The sequence below is a fragment of the Poecile atricapillus genome, chromosome 1 (assembly GCF_030490865.1).
Source record: "Poecile atricapillus isolate bPoeAtr1 chromosome 1, bPoeAtr1.hap1, whole genome shotgun sequence".
Classification (NCBI taxonomy): domain Eukaryota; kingdom Metazoa; phylum Chordata; class Aves; order Passeriformes; family Paridae; genus Poecile; species Poecile atricapillus.
The window spans coordinates 159,693,021-159,711,009 of NC_081249.1; the positions used below are offsets into that span (position 1 = coordinate 159,693,021).

At 37.9% G+C, this 17,989-nt stretch overlaps 1 protein-coding gene across 1 annotated transcript in view; it reads right to left on the reverse strand.

The window, feature by feature from the left end:
• SPTLC2 (serine palmitoyltransferase long chain base subunit 2) overlaps positions 1 to 17,989 on the reverse strand; it is a 71,894-nt gene that overhangs the window by 46,270 nt on the left and 7,635 nt on the right. The window contains exons 2-6 of the mRNA XM_058829782.1: positions 14,363 to 14,557; positions 6,740 to 6,894; positions 5,553 to 5,701; positions 5,097 to 5,221; positions 788 to 881 (exon numbers count right to left, since the gene is read on the reverse strand). Of these exons, the coding sequence (XP_058685765.1) occupies positions 788 to 881; positions 5,097 to 5,221; positions 5,553 to 5,701; positions 6,740 to 6,894; positions 14,363 to 14,557 (718 nt within the window). The remainder of the gene's footprint in view (positions 1 to 787; positions 882 to 5,096; positions 5,222 to 5,552; positions 5,702 to 6,739; positions 6,895 to 14,362; positions 14,558 to 17,989) is intronic.

Consider the following 17,989-nt stretch of genomic DNA (forward strand, 5'->3'; position numbering starts at 1 on the left):
TTCTGACCATCTCGTTCGGGTGCTGTGACTGAATCCACCATTCTACTTTGTGTACAACAGCGACAGACAACCATGTGCCTCTTTCGTCAAGAGTAAGAGAAGGAAATCCTAGATAGTTTTAACCTGAAAGTTATTATAGATACGTCCTTTGGAGGAAGATGAAACTAGGAAACTTAAAAATGTGTGTATTTTGTTAATAAATACTTAAATACTTAGAGCAAGTAATTAATTAATCTATGCTTCATGTCCCAAAAAATCTTTTAGTACTACATTGTGCAAATTCATTACTATCTAGTTTAGCTAGGACATCTACAATCATAAGCTTTTGTTACTGTAGGAGCATGTTAGCATCTAGTTCTAAAATTAAATATTCCTAACCCCCAAATTTTAACCTAGACCCCTTTAAGATGGCATTACTACGTGACACACTGTTAGAATAGCCTAACCATGCTGAGCTACTCTAGCATAGAATAAGAATAGAACAAGAAACCATGTTAAAATACCAGTGCCCCTAGACTTGCCAAAAGATAGCACATTCTTCTCTACATGCAGAAGATGTAGGCCAGAACAGTTTCAGGATAGAATTGCTATTAGTTGGGACTGAACATATTAAAAAAATCTGATTTGGGATGATTCAGCTTTCAGCAGCAGCAGTCTTCTGACCTTTCACGTAACTTGCAACTGATTTCCTTGCATGAAATTGGATTTCCAGATATTACAAGATAGAAAACATTGTATCTGATCTACAGCATCCGCAGAAAGGCAGAGTCCACCATCTGATACTTACTGTTGTGCTTAAAGATTCGAATAGTTGCTCCTGACAGTCTTGCTCCAAGTACTAGTGATGCATGATTCAGTTCATCACTCAGAATCAGACAGCCCTGAATTAGAAGGGGAAAGAGGAAGATATTGAAAAGGTTATGTTTCACAACCAAGCATGGAACACCTTTCAGCTCTGAAGTGCTTGAAGATCATTTAAGAAAAAAAAAATTTCTAAAATAAATGCAGCTAGTCCAGGCAAGACTTGCTAAGATCCAATTTGCAGCCTTACTATGGCAAATAAAAATACACAACTGCTCTTAACTGACAGAGCCACTCAATTTGCAGCAGCTGAATCTGCCTGAATATCTCATGCTGCTGATGAGTACTCATCCTTCTGTGGAGTCAGGCAAAACAGGGAGCATAGCAGCTCACCACAGTTCACTCAGCAAGGGCTGCTAAGAAAAAGAACACAGAAGACCTAGGTTAAAGGCTTTATCAAAGTTGCACTGTTACTTTCATTAGGAGTCTACCACTGACTAGACCCATGTGTGGAGGTAATATACAAGAGACAGAAAGTGGAAAATAGAACTGCATCATGAAATGAAGAAGTTTTCTGAAGCCATTAAACATGATATTGAATTAATTTGTTTTTTCAAAAAAATCCAGAAGATAAATCCTTCGGCAAACATTAAAACAGAATATGTATGTTTTGAGAGCAGTCATGACTACAGGTCAATAACTGATATGCTGAACATTCAATCACAGCATTATCACTGTGGACTACAGGAATGTATTTATATTGGGGGATTAATATATAAGGGAGGAACAATATTTCTAAATAACTTTGGCCCACTCCAATTACTATGCAAACATGCTGCAACTTTAGAAGTGACTTTGCTCAGTTAAAAATCTAGAAAGACTGTCAAGATTATGAAGATCTAACACTGAAACATGTTCTTTCTCTAATAATGATGGAGGGAAGAATCAAGAGGCTTTCTTCTCTGCAATGGGAATTGCTAGAAAGTACTGTAAAAAGCATTGCCTTATTTATACAAGGAATGTCACAGACAACTGGAGAACTTTCACCAGAACAAAGGAAACTGCACTAGACTGTGATTCACCTAGAAACATCCTACATTCTGAGAAAGCTAGAAACTGGCTTCCCCTAGAAACTGCAACAAATGCCATGTGTTCATAGTGCTGCTACAAACATTCACATTACATGTTTCATAGACTTTGGCATATGAAGTGTGGAAATCTCCAACTAGTGTTTGCTCTTTGGAACAACTATACCAGACAGAGCATGTATACATCCCAGGGCATTGCTGTTAAACACTACTGTATCAAAAAAAGTGAATATAATAATCCAGTACTAGTATCCTTGAATGGCAGAAAGCAGGAAAAGTGATAGATTAAAAAAAAAAAAAAAAGGGAAAAAAAAAAAGAAAAAAAAAAGAGATTAATTGCCTACTTACCACCACATCCTGTAAGGCCAACTGAACTGAATGCCACATTTTACTACAGAGTGCTATGTACATGAATTGTGTAACTTAGTCCTGAACACTTAATTTTGCAACTCACCTATATATGGAAATTAATTTGCTTTCTTACAACCAAAAAAAACATCCTTCAAGCACCATTGTTCTAACTCAATTGTCTAGTCTTTCTCAATCCAGATCTATGATGAAAAGCTTTGTGCTAAAGGCAGTACAGAATGGTGTTATTACCTAGTTATACTAACTACATCAATGATGCTTAATTCAAAACAGGCAAGTTTGAGAGTCTAGCTTAGCCTCAAATGGTCTAACAACTTCTGACTAAGTAACCCTCAAATTTCACATTATCTGTGGTCTAGACTTAGCATACTTGGCAGTGACTGTAGCAGGCACACAACAACTTGGCTGTGAACAGGGGATCTCTACTGCTGAAAACTGCCAGGTGCAGAAAGACCTGTTTTTAGTGATGCTTTTAGCAGTGCTGAAATACAACTTTCAGTCTACACCAACTATACCTATTTTCAGCATCTGCTTAGTAGATGCTGTTGTCAACAAAGCATAGTGAATAAAGATCAACTAAATAATGAAGTTTTTGAATTCCTTTTTGCTGACTAATGCTGATCAAATTATGGCATAGAGATGGATCTAGAATAGTCAAACTGTATATGTTGCTATTAAAAGAGGATTCAGTAGGAACATAAACTAAGTGCTTCAGGATTCCACAGAGCAGAAAAAGAACAGGTGGTCCAGTATATGTGAGCGACTATACTCAGTAGCTTGTTTTTGGTTTTTAAACTACTTGTTTAAGTAGTAATACAGAAGCCCAGATACCATTAACTTTGAAGATAACTTGTGTTCCAAGCAGCTTTGCAGTTGAAAATGTAAGCAGGACATGCAAAAAGACACAGTCATTAAAAAAAAAAAAAAAAAAAAAGCCCAAGAGTTTCATCAAGCATAAGAATGTCTGTGCTTTACTGAGGACTATCAAAGCATTGCCAAACAGGCTGTGCACACACAATTGTGTACTGGGTGGTGCCAAAATTCAGGATTTATGTGTCCTTATTTGCAGACAATGAAGAAATCAAATGTGCAGTGAGAAGCAACTTCAGGCAGCCAAAAAAAACATTTAGTGAACATTCTGAACTGCAAAATGGTTCATCTGACAAGAACTCTTTTCTTCACCAGAGTGCAATTTCTGTTTGGAGTATTCACCTGAGTATAAGGGCACTTGTATTGTTATGAGGCAAAAGCTTCTTACTACTTTATTTCAATGTACAAGAAACTAAGTATCCTCATGACTAACCCAGTACTGACTGCTGTATCCATTTACAACAAGAGTTGGCTTACTAAAGTGAGCTGCACAAAAACATGTACCTTACATGCCTTGAAATTTACTGGTCAGATTCTCTCAATGGTTATAAAACCTACTGAAGTTTAAAGGTGAAAACTCAGGATCTGAATAAGGTGGCTCAAGGGTATTCTCCTGAGGTATTGAAGATACACAGTGGGCTCCACACTGAAAAAAAGATTGAGTAGGTTTGCTAAGGAATGAGTAACTTGTAGTGACAACAACCAGCAATCTACTTAAATGTATCTGATAGTGCACTGAATCTGAAAGGTGTCACAGAAACCATGAATCATTTTTCTTTGAACCTAAGACTGGAGAGATGTGCAAAGACAAAGAGCAAGAAAATGCAGGTAAAAGATATGTCAGAAGTCACATATGTTGCTCAGCTTCACAGCACTGCAGAAGTATCTGACTCCAGAAAGACTAGATTTGAAGCACTGGATTTCTCTCTAGCATCAGACTAAAAAATGTTGGGTTTTTTTATTATGCAAATAATTTGATAGTTAAAACTTAAGAGACCAAAATAAAAGGCATATTATGTAGACAGTGGTACTTCCTTGTCACAAAAAAGAGAAAAAAATAGCATGCAGGAAGACACTGCAGCTAATCTGAAGGAGAATCACCAGGAAGAAAAGCTGCCAGGAAGAACAAGGCAGCAAATTCATGATCTGTAGATATCGCAAATGAAAGACTTACAAAGTAAGCTCAGGAAGTGAAAAAATAAATAAATTAAATAAAAGGAAAATAATTCACTACACAGTGTCAAAGAATTCCAACAGACTAGCAGTATTAGGCTGACAATGAATAATTTTCCAAAAACAAAAAAGACCTGTTCCAGTACTTGCACTTTTTTACCCTATGGAGGAGCTAAGAGAACATGTATTTTGCATCAGAAAAGGCAAAGAAAAATTTCACCTTTATTTCATTCTCCAATAACTAAAATAGCATAGTTGGAGATACTGGACACTCGGACTAATTATCTACTGTTTCATGCAGCACACAGCAAACATCATGAGTCTTCACAGCTGACCTTACTTCCCTCAAACATCATTCTACTTCATTAAAGGAGGGATTTTCTTAGTTGTCATTCAAAGATAATAAATTCACTATGTACCAACATGCAATTCAGCTTATCTGTGTAACAGCTGGTTCTTAGTTTCTTAAAAGCATCAAAACACCTTCAGCGAATCAGTCTGTTAATCAGCCGCCACTTCACACACCAAGAAGTAGCCTGAGGAAGTAAGCTTTAACATGCTAAGCTTTCTCCCAGAGAAAGTTCTGGGCTGCTACGTGTCCCATGGATGCTGTTTCCCAAAGAGATTTTTGCAATGGTTAGAGATGCATACTGTGACACTGTCACCTACAGTTTCCATAGAGAATATCTGCAGGGGCTTCCACTGAGGAAAAACAAAAGCAAACAAGTAGCTTTTAGAAAAATTAACCAGCAGAATCTTTGTTAGGTGGCCTTCTGTCCATGACTTAAGCCATACCTTGCCAACTAAAGCAGGAATGTTCATAGAGTTGGTTGCAAATCCCATTCCATATGCCATTGCAGATTCCACACCTAGGAACCTGGCAACTAGCTTTTCCAGCTCCTCATGCTTGTCCAAGTTTCCTGTACATAAAACAAATGGGAAATCTGAGTAAGGAGAAGCTTTCACTATTGCTAAATTCTACAAAGAGAATTTCCACCAACCAAGCTGTGCTTTATTTAAAGGCCCATAAGAGAACACTGAAAAAAAACCATCGATGGAAACATAAGTAAGACAACTGCCGTGCAATGTAAACTAAATCCAGGAAGTCAATTTGTCTTCATTAAAGTAAAAGCTGCTTTATCAGTTAAGACTAAAGTTCAATGCTGAAACAATTAATGTTTCAAAGACCTGTAATCAGATACAGACTTTGAAATACACATTCAGAAAACATACTATCATCCTCCAACTTACCCATCTCCTGCCTAGTGCTGCACACCCCAGCTCCATACTGGGACAGAACTTTAGAAGCTGCTTCTTGGCAAGCCCCAGTCTTCTGTGCAAACCCAAGGTAGTTGTAAGAACCCATATTTATGATGTCTTTTATTACTCTCCCTGTGTATCTGCATTTTAAAAACAGCACAAGTTAGGACACGCAAAATTTAAAAAATTATCTACACCAGAAGATTATTATTTCACTTTCCTAGACTAGACACTAAAATGTTAAAACTCAATAGAACCAACCATTAAATTATTTCAGTAGTGCCTCTCATCATCAGATTGCAACAATCAGTGAAAAAGATTCTCTCCCTATCTTACAATCGCAAATCAATTCCCAGAAAAGTTTACATTTACAGGTGAATTTGCTATCGCACATAAAATTGCTTGAGGCTTCACAAACCACCTGTTGCTCTGACACTTTTCTCCCTCCATCCCAGAAACACACAACTTTTCTTTCAGTTACAAAATAACATCTCTAGATCAATTAACTTGGCAGCCCCTCAAGCGGGATATCCTCTAACCACAGAAAGGAAACACATCTGGCACTTCTGTGCTAACAATACGTGACAAGAAGAATAAGAAGCTTAGCAGAAAAAAAAAAAAAAAATTCTTTTGCCCTTGAAAGCCAAGAAGAGACATAACCAGTTTCACCAAGGACTGTGCTGCAAACCTCTTCACATCAAAAATGTGTCTGACTTGATATGTCATTTCCAATTTCTAAAAATCCTTTATTGTATTTCTCATTTTGTTTCTACAGATTACTTCAGTTCTGACTCAAAACAATCATGTTAAATTCAGTTCAGGCAGCAGCATTTATTTCAAGTGGCAGAACTACTTCTAAATCAACACAAAGTCACAAGCAGCAGTGCAGCCCAAAGTATCCACACCAAGTCCTTGTCATCACGCACAAAGGTATTAATTTTATTACAGGTGTGTAGCCAGGAAATCTTAATACAAAAGATCATATACAAATCATCACCTTGGGGCCTAAATGCATTTCAAAAGAGCAAAATTCATTGATTCAAGCTGCAAGAAAGCTCAAACTTTCGTAACAAAGCTCATAATTCACTGTTCCTTTAACCTCACAGCCTGCAACTTGCTCATAGAGACCCTGTATTTCAAGACAGGTCTTGGGAGTGTTTTCTTCAATTTTGACTCACGTGAATGTCCAGTTATAGTCATGGGAAACTCTCTCCATCATGTCCACTTTGGCCCCTGGCACACTACAGATTGGACGGTTCCAGCTGTCCCGAATGCGCATATAGAGGTTTCTGTTGTAGAAATTTTCAAAGTCCTGGTACAATGGAACAAAGTCCTGAAACACATCAAAAGCATTCAAAGTAAAAGGAAAATACATATGACAGTAAAATTAGACTAAGAGGAATAATTATTTTCTGTCATTCTGGTGTAATGAAAAAACTCAAGAAAACACAAAACATAAAATAACTCCATTAAATTGTGGGCACATAATCTTTGCAGGAGAGGTATAGTCAGCCTTCGAGTCAAGCAGAGCAAGGGAACATGCAATGCCTTTTTGGCACCAAACAATATTGCTGTACTGAGCACACAGACTTTGAAAACTAAGGTGCTCTACCATATTCTATTCTGTGCATAAGAAATGAGTTTAATATAGCACCACTAGCATTATTTTACACATTACCATTATAACCTTCCACAAGTTTTTGTTCTCAATAGAAGCTAATAAGCTACATTATGGTACCTCTCTTCTGCACAGCTTATCAACACTGAAGTCCCACATGATTTTTATGAATGAGCCTTTCCTGAATTTTAGCTTCCCTTCCAATGTTTTCCAGGAAAACTAAGTGACTGACTTGAATGGATAACACAAGAATGTCAAACTAACTGTGGAAGCAAGGACATCTGAGCACTCAAGAACATTTTTCTCTTGCTCCACAGTCACAAGATTTCCTTTTTACTATTTAATTAAAGAAAGTTTGACATTTCGTAGAGATAAGAATGCACAATTCATTGTTGGAAAAGTAAAAAAAAAGCACCTTTTTAATCATGTACAGAAGGAAAAAGTAGAATTTATTACGAAGGTAAGAGCCAGCAGAGCATTTCTTCCTGTTTTTCACATGAAAAATGCAAACATTGTGACAGGAATTTTATTTTTGGTGACAGTATGAGAAAGGCAGAGTATCTCACCAAGTCCTATAGTGTCAGACATTTGTACCTCTGAAGCAAAGCTGGAAGCGTTTATCGCAGATTTTTAATAAAAACACACACAAGCACTTAGAAGCTCTTACTTACAATGTTTGCCTGCAAGAGGCGTACTTTTTCCATTACCCTCCTTTTTTAATGATTTAACAACTTTGTCCTTGCAGTTTGGAGTAGAGGAGCATTAAGGTTCACACCTTTGCATCCTCCTTCCAGCAGCTGCACAGAAAAGACCAAGCCCAAAAATGCCAATTGCTAAGCAGATACAGTTGCACCTAAACCAATTTCTGATTTGCTTCCGCCAAAAAGGCAGAAAGTTATTAATTTCCATCATTTCAACTATGGAAAAACAACCCAAATTTACCTGGCAATTACTATTTCAGAGAATCACAAGTATGTCCTTTCCCAAAAACAGATAGTTGGAGTAGAATTTCTAGGTCCTAAGATGCACAGAAGGGCAATTAATTCTTCCATGTTCCCATCCCAACTCATGACACAAAATCAAAATAATTGTTTCAAACCCTCTGCTATGTTACTTGTAGAGGGCTGGGGGACACGAGATCAAAAAGAAACCTTGGCACATTAGAGGATCAATACTTCAGACACTTGTTAAATGTAATTATAATCTACTGACATGCTTCTAAGTACTTTCAAGTCCACTTAACCATCTACACACAAGAGTTCAGCTTTGCAATAGTTATCCAAGCACACCAACTATGTGAGCTGAGAAACAACTGATATTTTAGCCAAGGCTCATGGCTAGGAGAGGGAGGCTGGAAATGAATCATTATACCAACTCAAGCAGGTATGCCTGGGTTAATACAGCCCAATCCCATTTCAGATCACTCATGAGATGAGCTTTCTTTTGAAACCCAAGCTGACAAAGCCAGAACAGTAACAAGCTCAACTGGTGAGATAAGAACAATCACCCACAACAGGTTGGCACCACCAGTATATGTAACATAAGCATTATCTTAAAAGCCAGCATTAGAACGAAGTTTAAAGTTACTGTGAAGTAGAGAAGTTCTCTGAACCTACTGGATTATGATAAAGAAAAAATATATTTTACAAGTCCACAAGAATACAAGGGATAAATTATGGGTAAGGAAATTAGGGTTTAATATGGGACACTAGCTTTAGTATTTCAGAGTATCAATTTGTAGGATTATAGTAAAGGGCATTAAGTGTAGGTATCAGCATACTGTCAACTCCTTTGTTATCTATATGTGTACCACTCCCTCCAAACCACTCTGATAGGTCTCATGAGAAAGTTCCTTGGAAGAGGACAAACAGGAAGTGTTATTTTGGCATAATGCAAAAATGGATTGTCTATTTCCTCAGTGATCCTAACCCCACTGAGATGTTCTCATGAGCCATGCATCTGAGAACTAAAAAATACAAAGGGTAAGGATATTATGCCTTTATAAACTGATACTGACTTTTGGAGTTTCAGAGCCCTCTTTTCGAGGCCATACAAGAGCAGATGGTCTGCTGATTGGTTTGGGGGTTGGTTTGTTTGTTTGTTCACCTCCTCCATCCTTCTGCAGTGTGGCATTCCAGATGAAGAGTAGATAATACAACAAAAAGACCACTTGAATTTCTCATGCTAATTTAATGTTTTCAATCTTCAAATAATAAAAAAAAAATCTTCAATTCCAATCTTCAATCATAAAACCCAACAAAAAAAAAAAAACCATCAAAAAACAAACAAACAAAAAACCACCTGTGGAGGAAAGGACAAATGAACTCTAGCAATCCATACTTTTCACCCTGTGGGTGTTCACCCAGAGGGCACTGGAAAAGGCTCCCAAGGGGAAGTGGTCACAGCACCAAGCCTGACAGAGATCAAGAAGTTTGGAAACCCTCACAGGTGCATGGTGTGACTCTTTGGGATATCCTGTGCAGGCCTAAGAGCCAGACTTCCATGTCCTTGTGGGTGCCTTACAACTTAGCATATTCCATGATTTCAGATTTTTGATACATGCAGCCACAGCACTCTGCTGCAACAGCATCCTAGAGCTGGAAGCAACCACTATCACTTAAACAGCCTTCAAATCTGGTTATTTTTCTATCAAGTTCTCATCTTACTTCAGATCCAATGCTATTCCTAGCTCTAAGTGTTCCTAAGAATATGAGTCCGAGATGAAACAGTTTCATTCAGAGGAGAAACATTCTAGGAGTTGCTTCTTCCAGCAATCTCCTGAGTAAACAGAGTCAAACTGCAACACTGGACCCAAAAGAGGGAGCAAAAGCAATAAGTTCTTTCATTTATGGAGCTAAAAAAATCCTAAGCAGCTTTATTCCTGTCAATTTCAGCCTAGAACACAGTCCCTATTAATGGGGGAATGCTTAATGAAAAAAACGAAGTAGTAGTCGTCTCCCAGAAGACAAGCATATCAATTTCAATGAAAAGCAAAGCCAATCAAGGGAAGAATAAAAGTCTCCCTTGGGGTGCAACACCTTAGCATAGGTGATTTGGGAATCCATTATTTCATCATACTCTAAATTAACATTGCAACAAGTGAAGGTCATAATGAGAGCTTTGTAGCACTTAGCCCAGGGCACAGGGACATGCAAATGCAGTGATTATGCTACTTTTAGAGCCAAGTTTTCATAGCATTGCACCTAAGCTAACACATGGTGCCATGAGCACCAGCAGGGTTTATCTGCAACTCGCATAATATGCTCTCTGATAACACATAACTGACTCTGAACAGAGCAACAAATTTCAGGCTTCTAAAAGGAAGCAGAAAGACTAGTTTCATCTCACTGTTACATGAGTCAAGGAAAGTGGAGCAATAACTGTGGGTAGCCTTTGTATCATCAGGTGGACTCTGATGAGCTACACAGATGGTAAGACATCAAACAAACTACTCCAGTTTACTGCCCCTGAAATACTCCTACAGCTGGACTCCTGTGAACATTTGTTTGGAAACCCCAGATGCTAGAAACAAACTCTATCTGGGCAAGCTACAGATCACGAAGCAGTGTATTAGAGAGTTAGCAGCCCCATTTACAGTCACTCCCAAACACAAAACATGTAAGGCAAACAACAGGCAAATCAGACTGGAGGAAATGTAAAAGTGATTTTCATCCTGCCTGTAAAATCCTGGAAGCATTTTGCATATTTAACTGTATTGTACAACAGCACATTAAATTGGGTATGCATAAATTGATTCCAGGGTAATTGAGAATTGTTAATCTTACCATTTACCCACGCCTAAAACAGACCAGTAATGCTTCAGAGAGGATGTGCTACACAACACTGGTCTCCAGGAAAAGCTCAGCTGGATATATTTTAAACAAAGCCAAAACCCATGGAACTATTTCCTGGAAATCAATACTAGCAAAGTCTGTCCCTTTTCACCCTTTTGTGTTTCAACAGCAAGTGACCATTAGGTTTTCCTGGAATCATTCATATCAATGTGTGGCTCTAATAAATTCCAAGGAATTTACCTGCCATCAGAGACAGTTGGAATTCAAACCTGTTCAAAGTCCTGCTCTGCTCTTTAAATTAGTTCGGTCACCTCCAGTTTTCAAGTTATGATGCAGTATAAGATTATACTATTAAGTGACAATTTAAGGAAGGACTTGCTCTACTGAAATAAACTGCCCTCCATAACACAGAAAAACTGAGTCTTTTCCTTATGTTTGTTTTTAATACTATTTTGGACCTAAGTTTATGTTAAGCTTTTAAATGTAATCACCTTCAGAAACACCACAGAAAATCCACATACTTCAATCATGTGATTTTCAAAACAGGTTCATTCAGCCCTTTACAAAATACCTCCTCACACTATGTAATTTTATAATTTTTCACCTATGCAATTACAAACCCTTTCAAAAAGGTAAGGCTAATCATTTTGCTTGATGCTTTAGAAAATTATAAAAACCTGGTTGGCTCTTCAGAATTTCAATAATAAAAATATTACTTTCCACACAGAGGAAAGATTTCCACAAATCTGCCAGAAAGTACCCCAGTGTAATCATAGGGGTCCTCTGATTTGCATGTATTAATAATAATAAAAAGGTGAGTTTTGAGCCTTTTCTGCACACTAGTACCTGCATTCCCTTACCAAAAGGTGACTGGGCTGTCATCCAGCAGAGAGACTCAAATATTGGGGAAAATAATTTCAAAACAAGTAATTGAGCACACACCTCCACCTCCTGCACCAAAATAACCCCCGGCTCCCACATGCTAGACATGCTGCAACGTGCTTTCATCAATTCATTTGCAAGCAAACAAAGCTTAAAGCAGCAAAGGGTGAGGGTAAGTACTGCATGTTCCAGACCTCACATGATCACTTTTCTATTTGTCTGATATCAGAAGCAGCTATTACAATCTAAGTGCTAGAGATGTGATTTGGGGAAGTACACTAGGCTGAGATTTCTCCAACGCCAAAACTTCTTTAAACAGGATTTCCTATTTTCATTCTTGCGCAATATTCACTGGCACTTCATCCACTTCATCACAGCTTCATCCACAGACGTCCGACATAGAAAACAAAACCAGAATACCTGCATCTCTTTATGGAAGCTGTAACCAACACAGAAACTGAGAGTTTCAATTCAGCTGTCCAGAAGGACATTTACTTGTTAAGCAAATGTCTTTCAGGGTAAGATGCAATGCTGAGTTAATTATAAAAAAATTCAAGGCTACATTTCTTTTAGGATTAGGATAATCTGTTCCTAACAACCTCTGTGCTTCAAGGTCCTCCTGTGGTAACCTTTACTGAGAGCCTAATACCAATAATGTGTTACTATTGTAGCTATGTGAATTAGACCTACTGCCCCCTTTTTTACACTCAATCATGTACGAGTCATGACTGCTCCCACACAAAAGGGCTGCTGTAAGCAGTTCTTACACACTGATAACAGGACAAACCTTTCAGAACTGTGCAACAGAAATGTAACAAGTACAGTATAGAATAACTGCACCAACACTTCAGTTACTCCTTTATAATCCTCAACACCATGAATACATACCAATATTTAAACTTTTATTCTAATGTCTTGGTAGTTTTCTGCAACTATTTTGACTGTTCTCTGATGTATCAACTTCTATTTTACACACAGAAAAATATAACATGACATTATGTCATGTTCTCAAATGTCATAAACCAAAGTAGCTCAAAAGACATTAATGAACACACCAAGTTTCAAGTTGAGATTTAACCAGCATTCTTTAATCAGATATTTTAACTATTAAAAGGGATCCAAGATTTTTACTTTCATATTCTAAAAGTCAGTTTTGGCAATACTTTAAACTCCTGTACTTTTAACCATTATGAAATGCCTTTTACTTGTTTAACTCCTGTAAGAATGCTTCTGTTTTGGAATTTAGTGCCCTACTATGAATCTGTTTAATTCTACCTCAATGTTCACAGAAAGAAGCTACTGTGAGGTAATTTTAGGCAGTGGTCCAAAACTAATCTACTGTAAAAAGATGTGCACTTTACTGCAGTGCTGTCTCCAAGAAAAGTCTCCAAAGGAGACTCCCTTTTTTAGTACCTCCCTGCCACCCTCGATTATTTGTTTGCCTTACTGAGATGTCCTTTCTGCCCCTCCCTATTTCCTGCTAGCCAACTGCTTGTGTGGCTGCACAGAGAACCAGAAACCAGCACCTGAAAAAGGAACTCCCTTAACATTTTATAAGCCACTCTGGCTCTCCAAAGCAGTTGAGAAAAACAAATCAGAGAACCCAAATCAGCAAGAGAAAGACCTTTGGAGAAAGCTCACTGGTAGTCACACTCTTCTAAGAGGGCTCACATTAACAGTTAGCAAGGAAATAGTTTGTGAACTTCATGTTTCAAAGTAGCTTCCTAAAAACAATTAACTCCTGCAGGGAATAAAGACCTCCAATTTTTCTAAAATTATCTATATTTATATTTATGTATATATATAATTTATTTAATTTAATATATAAAATAATATTTTTATATTATAAATATATAAAATTATGAAAATTAGAATTATCCATTCAAGGCTAACTGCAAGACCTTTCACCTGGTAACAGAAGCTTTTGTGAATAGGTCTTAACATGAATTAATTCTTTCTCATCACTATCAGTGAACCACAAGTCAGTACCTCGAATTACTCACCAGCTCACCTGCTGGTGTTCTGGACTCCAAAAGAATTTAAAGTTATATAGCTTGTGCTCTGGATCTGACCCACGAGTTTCTCTTTGCAATTGCTTCAGATAAAGAGAATTAATAATATTTCTAAATCAAAACTAAGCCACCAGATCAGCATCAGAAAGCCTGCCACTGGTGTCCAACTAAAACCAGAGCTTTTCTTGAGGTCCTGATGCTGGAACATGCAGTCTCTCTTCCCCAAACTTTTGTTTCTGCAGTTGGGGAATCTTTCAGTACATTGATAAAACTGTTGATGCAGCTTTGCACTGAGATGGATGAGGAAACTACTCTGAGGAAAAACAACTTAAAAAGAACATTATTTTTTTTACAACACAGCAGTACTTTCATAGTATTTGTGGTATCCAGAAGACAAAGAAAACAGCAGAAAACTTTGAACTCCACTTCTCCCCAAAGAAACATTCAAGCCTCAGCCACATCATTTCCCACCAAACATTATTTCCCAGTGGTTACCTTCTGTTCTTCTCTTTCTGTTGCATTTTGACACTTCTCAATCTTCCACTGCCGCATGAAATCTCGCAGATATCCAAAGAGAGTGAGAACACCATAGCCTACATAGGTCAGCACAGCAACCAGCATTGGTGTTTCTTCAAAAGCTTCATTGAAAGGCCTTTTGTATAATCCTCCATTGTGCACAATATGATTTATCTATAGTACAAATGTAAAGAGAGACAGTTGAGGTATTAATTGAAGAAAAGGCAGATAGACATTTCAGAGTAGTCCCCAGCCCTGTGGTCAGTCATAGGCTCTGCATCCCCTACCACTCTGCAAAAACTGCTTCCAGCTAAGTTCAGCCATTACTGATAAATACTGCCAGCCTCCATATATGAAGTTGCCAAGTTGCTGATATAACCCAAGTAACAGTTACCAATCTGTGGCAGTTTAATCTGACATCTCATTAAAACTATTTCGTTTGCAAAGCTGCACATAGAGCATTGCTTACATCTAGGCAAACCAAAATAGAAAAAGTGCCTTCACCAAGAGGGCACAAATAACACAACAGTGATGCATCCCAGAGAAAAACAAAATAGAAAATAAGAGTTTTATTGATCTAAACAATATATTCTCAGACTTGGAAGCCTATATAACAAAACAATCATAATCCGTGTGCCTCTGTAGCTGTTAGCCTAAAGATGCAGACATAAACACTGTACTCATCCATGAGGCAGACATGACACCACAGACAAAAAAGTCATTGTATATAGTCTCAACACAGCATATATGTCAGCATACAGAACAAAGCACGGCTTTCTGCATAGAATCCATGCTAAAATTCATCTTGCTACTTCCAAGTCATCTGAAGGTAGGAGATTTACTAGCTGCCTAGTGCATACAGCTGGTCTATCTCAAGTACAATTACTGGAATACACAATATTTGTGACTATTACAGAAAAACTCCAGAAGGCAAGTGTTCACCCAGCATTAAAACTGGGGGGAAAGACCATGGCTTTAACTAGACTACTTTTTCAAACTGTTAAGTTAAAGATCAGATGTCATAAGTCAATGAACAAAAACACAGAAATCTAGCCATTTAGATGCAAATTGCTATCTGCATGGCTAAGTTATAGAATGATAATAAAATAGCTACATATGAAAGAACACTCTACAAAACATAAACCTCCTTTGTGTAGCATCAAATATATATATACATATAAGTAAGAAATGTATTCCTTAAAATGTACAAATCAAAGAAACCTCAACAACTAGGAAAGAGATTGAACCTAAATTCATCAAAAAAAAGGCAATGGCAAATAATTCCTGAAGGGTGTGGGTCAGCAGACAGTTATAAATAAATAGACAGAATAAAGCCAGTTATTCACCTATGTCACTCATACTATCATATGGGAAAGTAAGGTAGAATCCTACTAATCTGTACAACAGTTGATGAATCAAAAAGGCACACATACTTGCTGGCAGCACCACACATTGAGTTATTTGGTAAGTGATACCTGCTCATCTCAGGTGCTGGAGCAAGTCTGTATTCCAAGTCTGCCATTACTACCATGAAAGCAATTTTTCAGAAGCAAGGATCTGTTCTTAGGGATACAATTATGCTACAGCTGTGCAGTCACAAAGTATAAACCACAACAGCACCTTCCCTTCTGACAGTCATTTCCATCTCTTCCCTTCTGCTGACACAGTTTTCAGCAATGCAGATCTTGACTTGGTCACCATAGTCGTGAGGACTTTAGAATAAGCGTAAGTATGGAAACAAAACAGCTCTTTTAGCAGCAGCACTCAAAGCCAGATGCAGGTAACTAACTTGCAGTGCTTTGAGGCCAGGTTTAATACTGCAGTATTATTTTAAGAACATATTACATACAGTGGTGGCCACGGACTTGCTTACCTCATTGCAGCTAAAGTGCTGGCAATTTAAGGCTTTAATGCAGGCCAAAGGTTCATGCACTGCTCTCTTCATGAACAACACCATCCAAAGAAACTGTGCCTGCCCCACTCACTCCTGCTTTGAACCACCTGCACCAGCCTCCAGCTTGTACAACTAAATCTGATTATCAGTATAGCATCCCTTCAACACTGAACCGATCCATGCTGAGAATTTAATCATTTGCAGAAGGTTATTCATTAGACCGCAATAGTCTTTACAGCATTGCTCCACAAAGGCACTTGATGGAGCTCAGCAAACAAGAGGCAGCAGCTTTTGGAGAGAGAGTGGAGGGGCAGAAGTACCATGACAATCACAGAATCAGTGAGCCAACCCTGCAAAGGAAAAACCATGAGAGCCACATCTTCTCTATTACTCTCAGGATTGCTTAGCTCTATCACTACGGCTCCTGTAGGCAAAACTATAGAATTTTGTTGCACCTAGATAAAAGAAAGATCATGCACCAAAGCTCTGACCACCACAGTTTCACAGCTTGGGGAATTACAAGTTGAAGTTTGCATCCTCACATTGTCAGATCAGGCTGTGAATAGCAGCTGTTCAGGAGCAGGCACACTACATACCTGCCATCCATGCCTGCCTACCAGCAGCTGATTTGAGGATAAGCAGACAGAAAACTGGTAGCGACTACTTCACAAATTACCTAGTATTGAATAACTAGAGATCCTATCAAAGCTTCTAATGTCTTCCCCAGGTAACTGAAAGTTCATCTGGAAGAGATGAAAGGCTACATCCTAAGATAATGGATCCAAGGTAACCAAACACCAAGAAGTAGTTACTGAAAAAAAAAACAACTAAGAGACCCAAATCTATATGCAAACTTGGTAAGAATAAAAACATATCAATTTTTTTCCAGGTCTTTGTAGGTGCCTGTGCTTGTGACAAATGCTAAAACTAAAAAAGCTATTGAATATGGTCAATCCCAAGATTTCACTAAGAAAGGCTGTTTTAGGAATACCTGTACTGATTCAACCCATACTCAAATCAATTTCACCTCTCAGCATTCTTCCACCAATGTGCTAATACATCCTTAAATTTGCATGTCAGCTACCACATCAGCTGACAAACTTGTGTTACCCTAGCTGAATCAAAAAATTAAAGAAAAAACTAAATGCAGTTCCACAAACTCTTCATGAAGCATATGACCATTAAAAAACTCTAGAATTTGACTACGGAAGAGACATTTGTAGTCACATTAAATACAAGCTTATTTGTTTTTCCAAGAATGCCTTATAAAACCATATATTAGCCTTCAAATGAAGGCTTGTATGCTGCAAGCTCCAAAATTGCTGCAAAAGAAAACCAATTTTAGTTCCAGAGACCAAGAAAGAAGATGGGTACAGTTCTATGCTTAATTTCTTTTTATCAGGAGGAGAAAAAAAGGCGTGGAAGTTTAAGACTTTTATGATTTTAACAAGCCTTATGCTCATAAAGCGAGCCATGACCTTTGAAGTAGAATATATGGCACATCCCAGTGCAAAGTCAGAGTTCATTTAAATGCATGGTTCAAAAAAAGTATGTGTATGCTCACCTACATGCCTCTTTCCTGTACTGTGGAGAGTACATGTATGCAGAAGAGCACCATCACATTAAGGAACTCAACTGCAGGAGAGTCAGAGAGCACAACTCAGCTGGTTACAGAAGGCAGCAAAGAACCAGCCACAGGTAATGACTGTGTT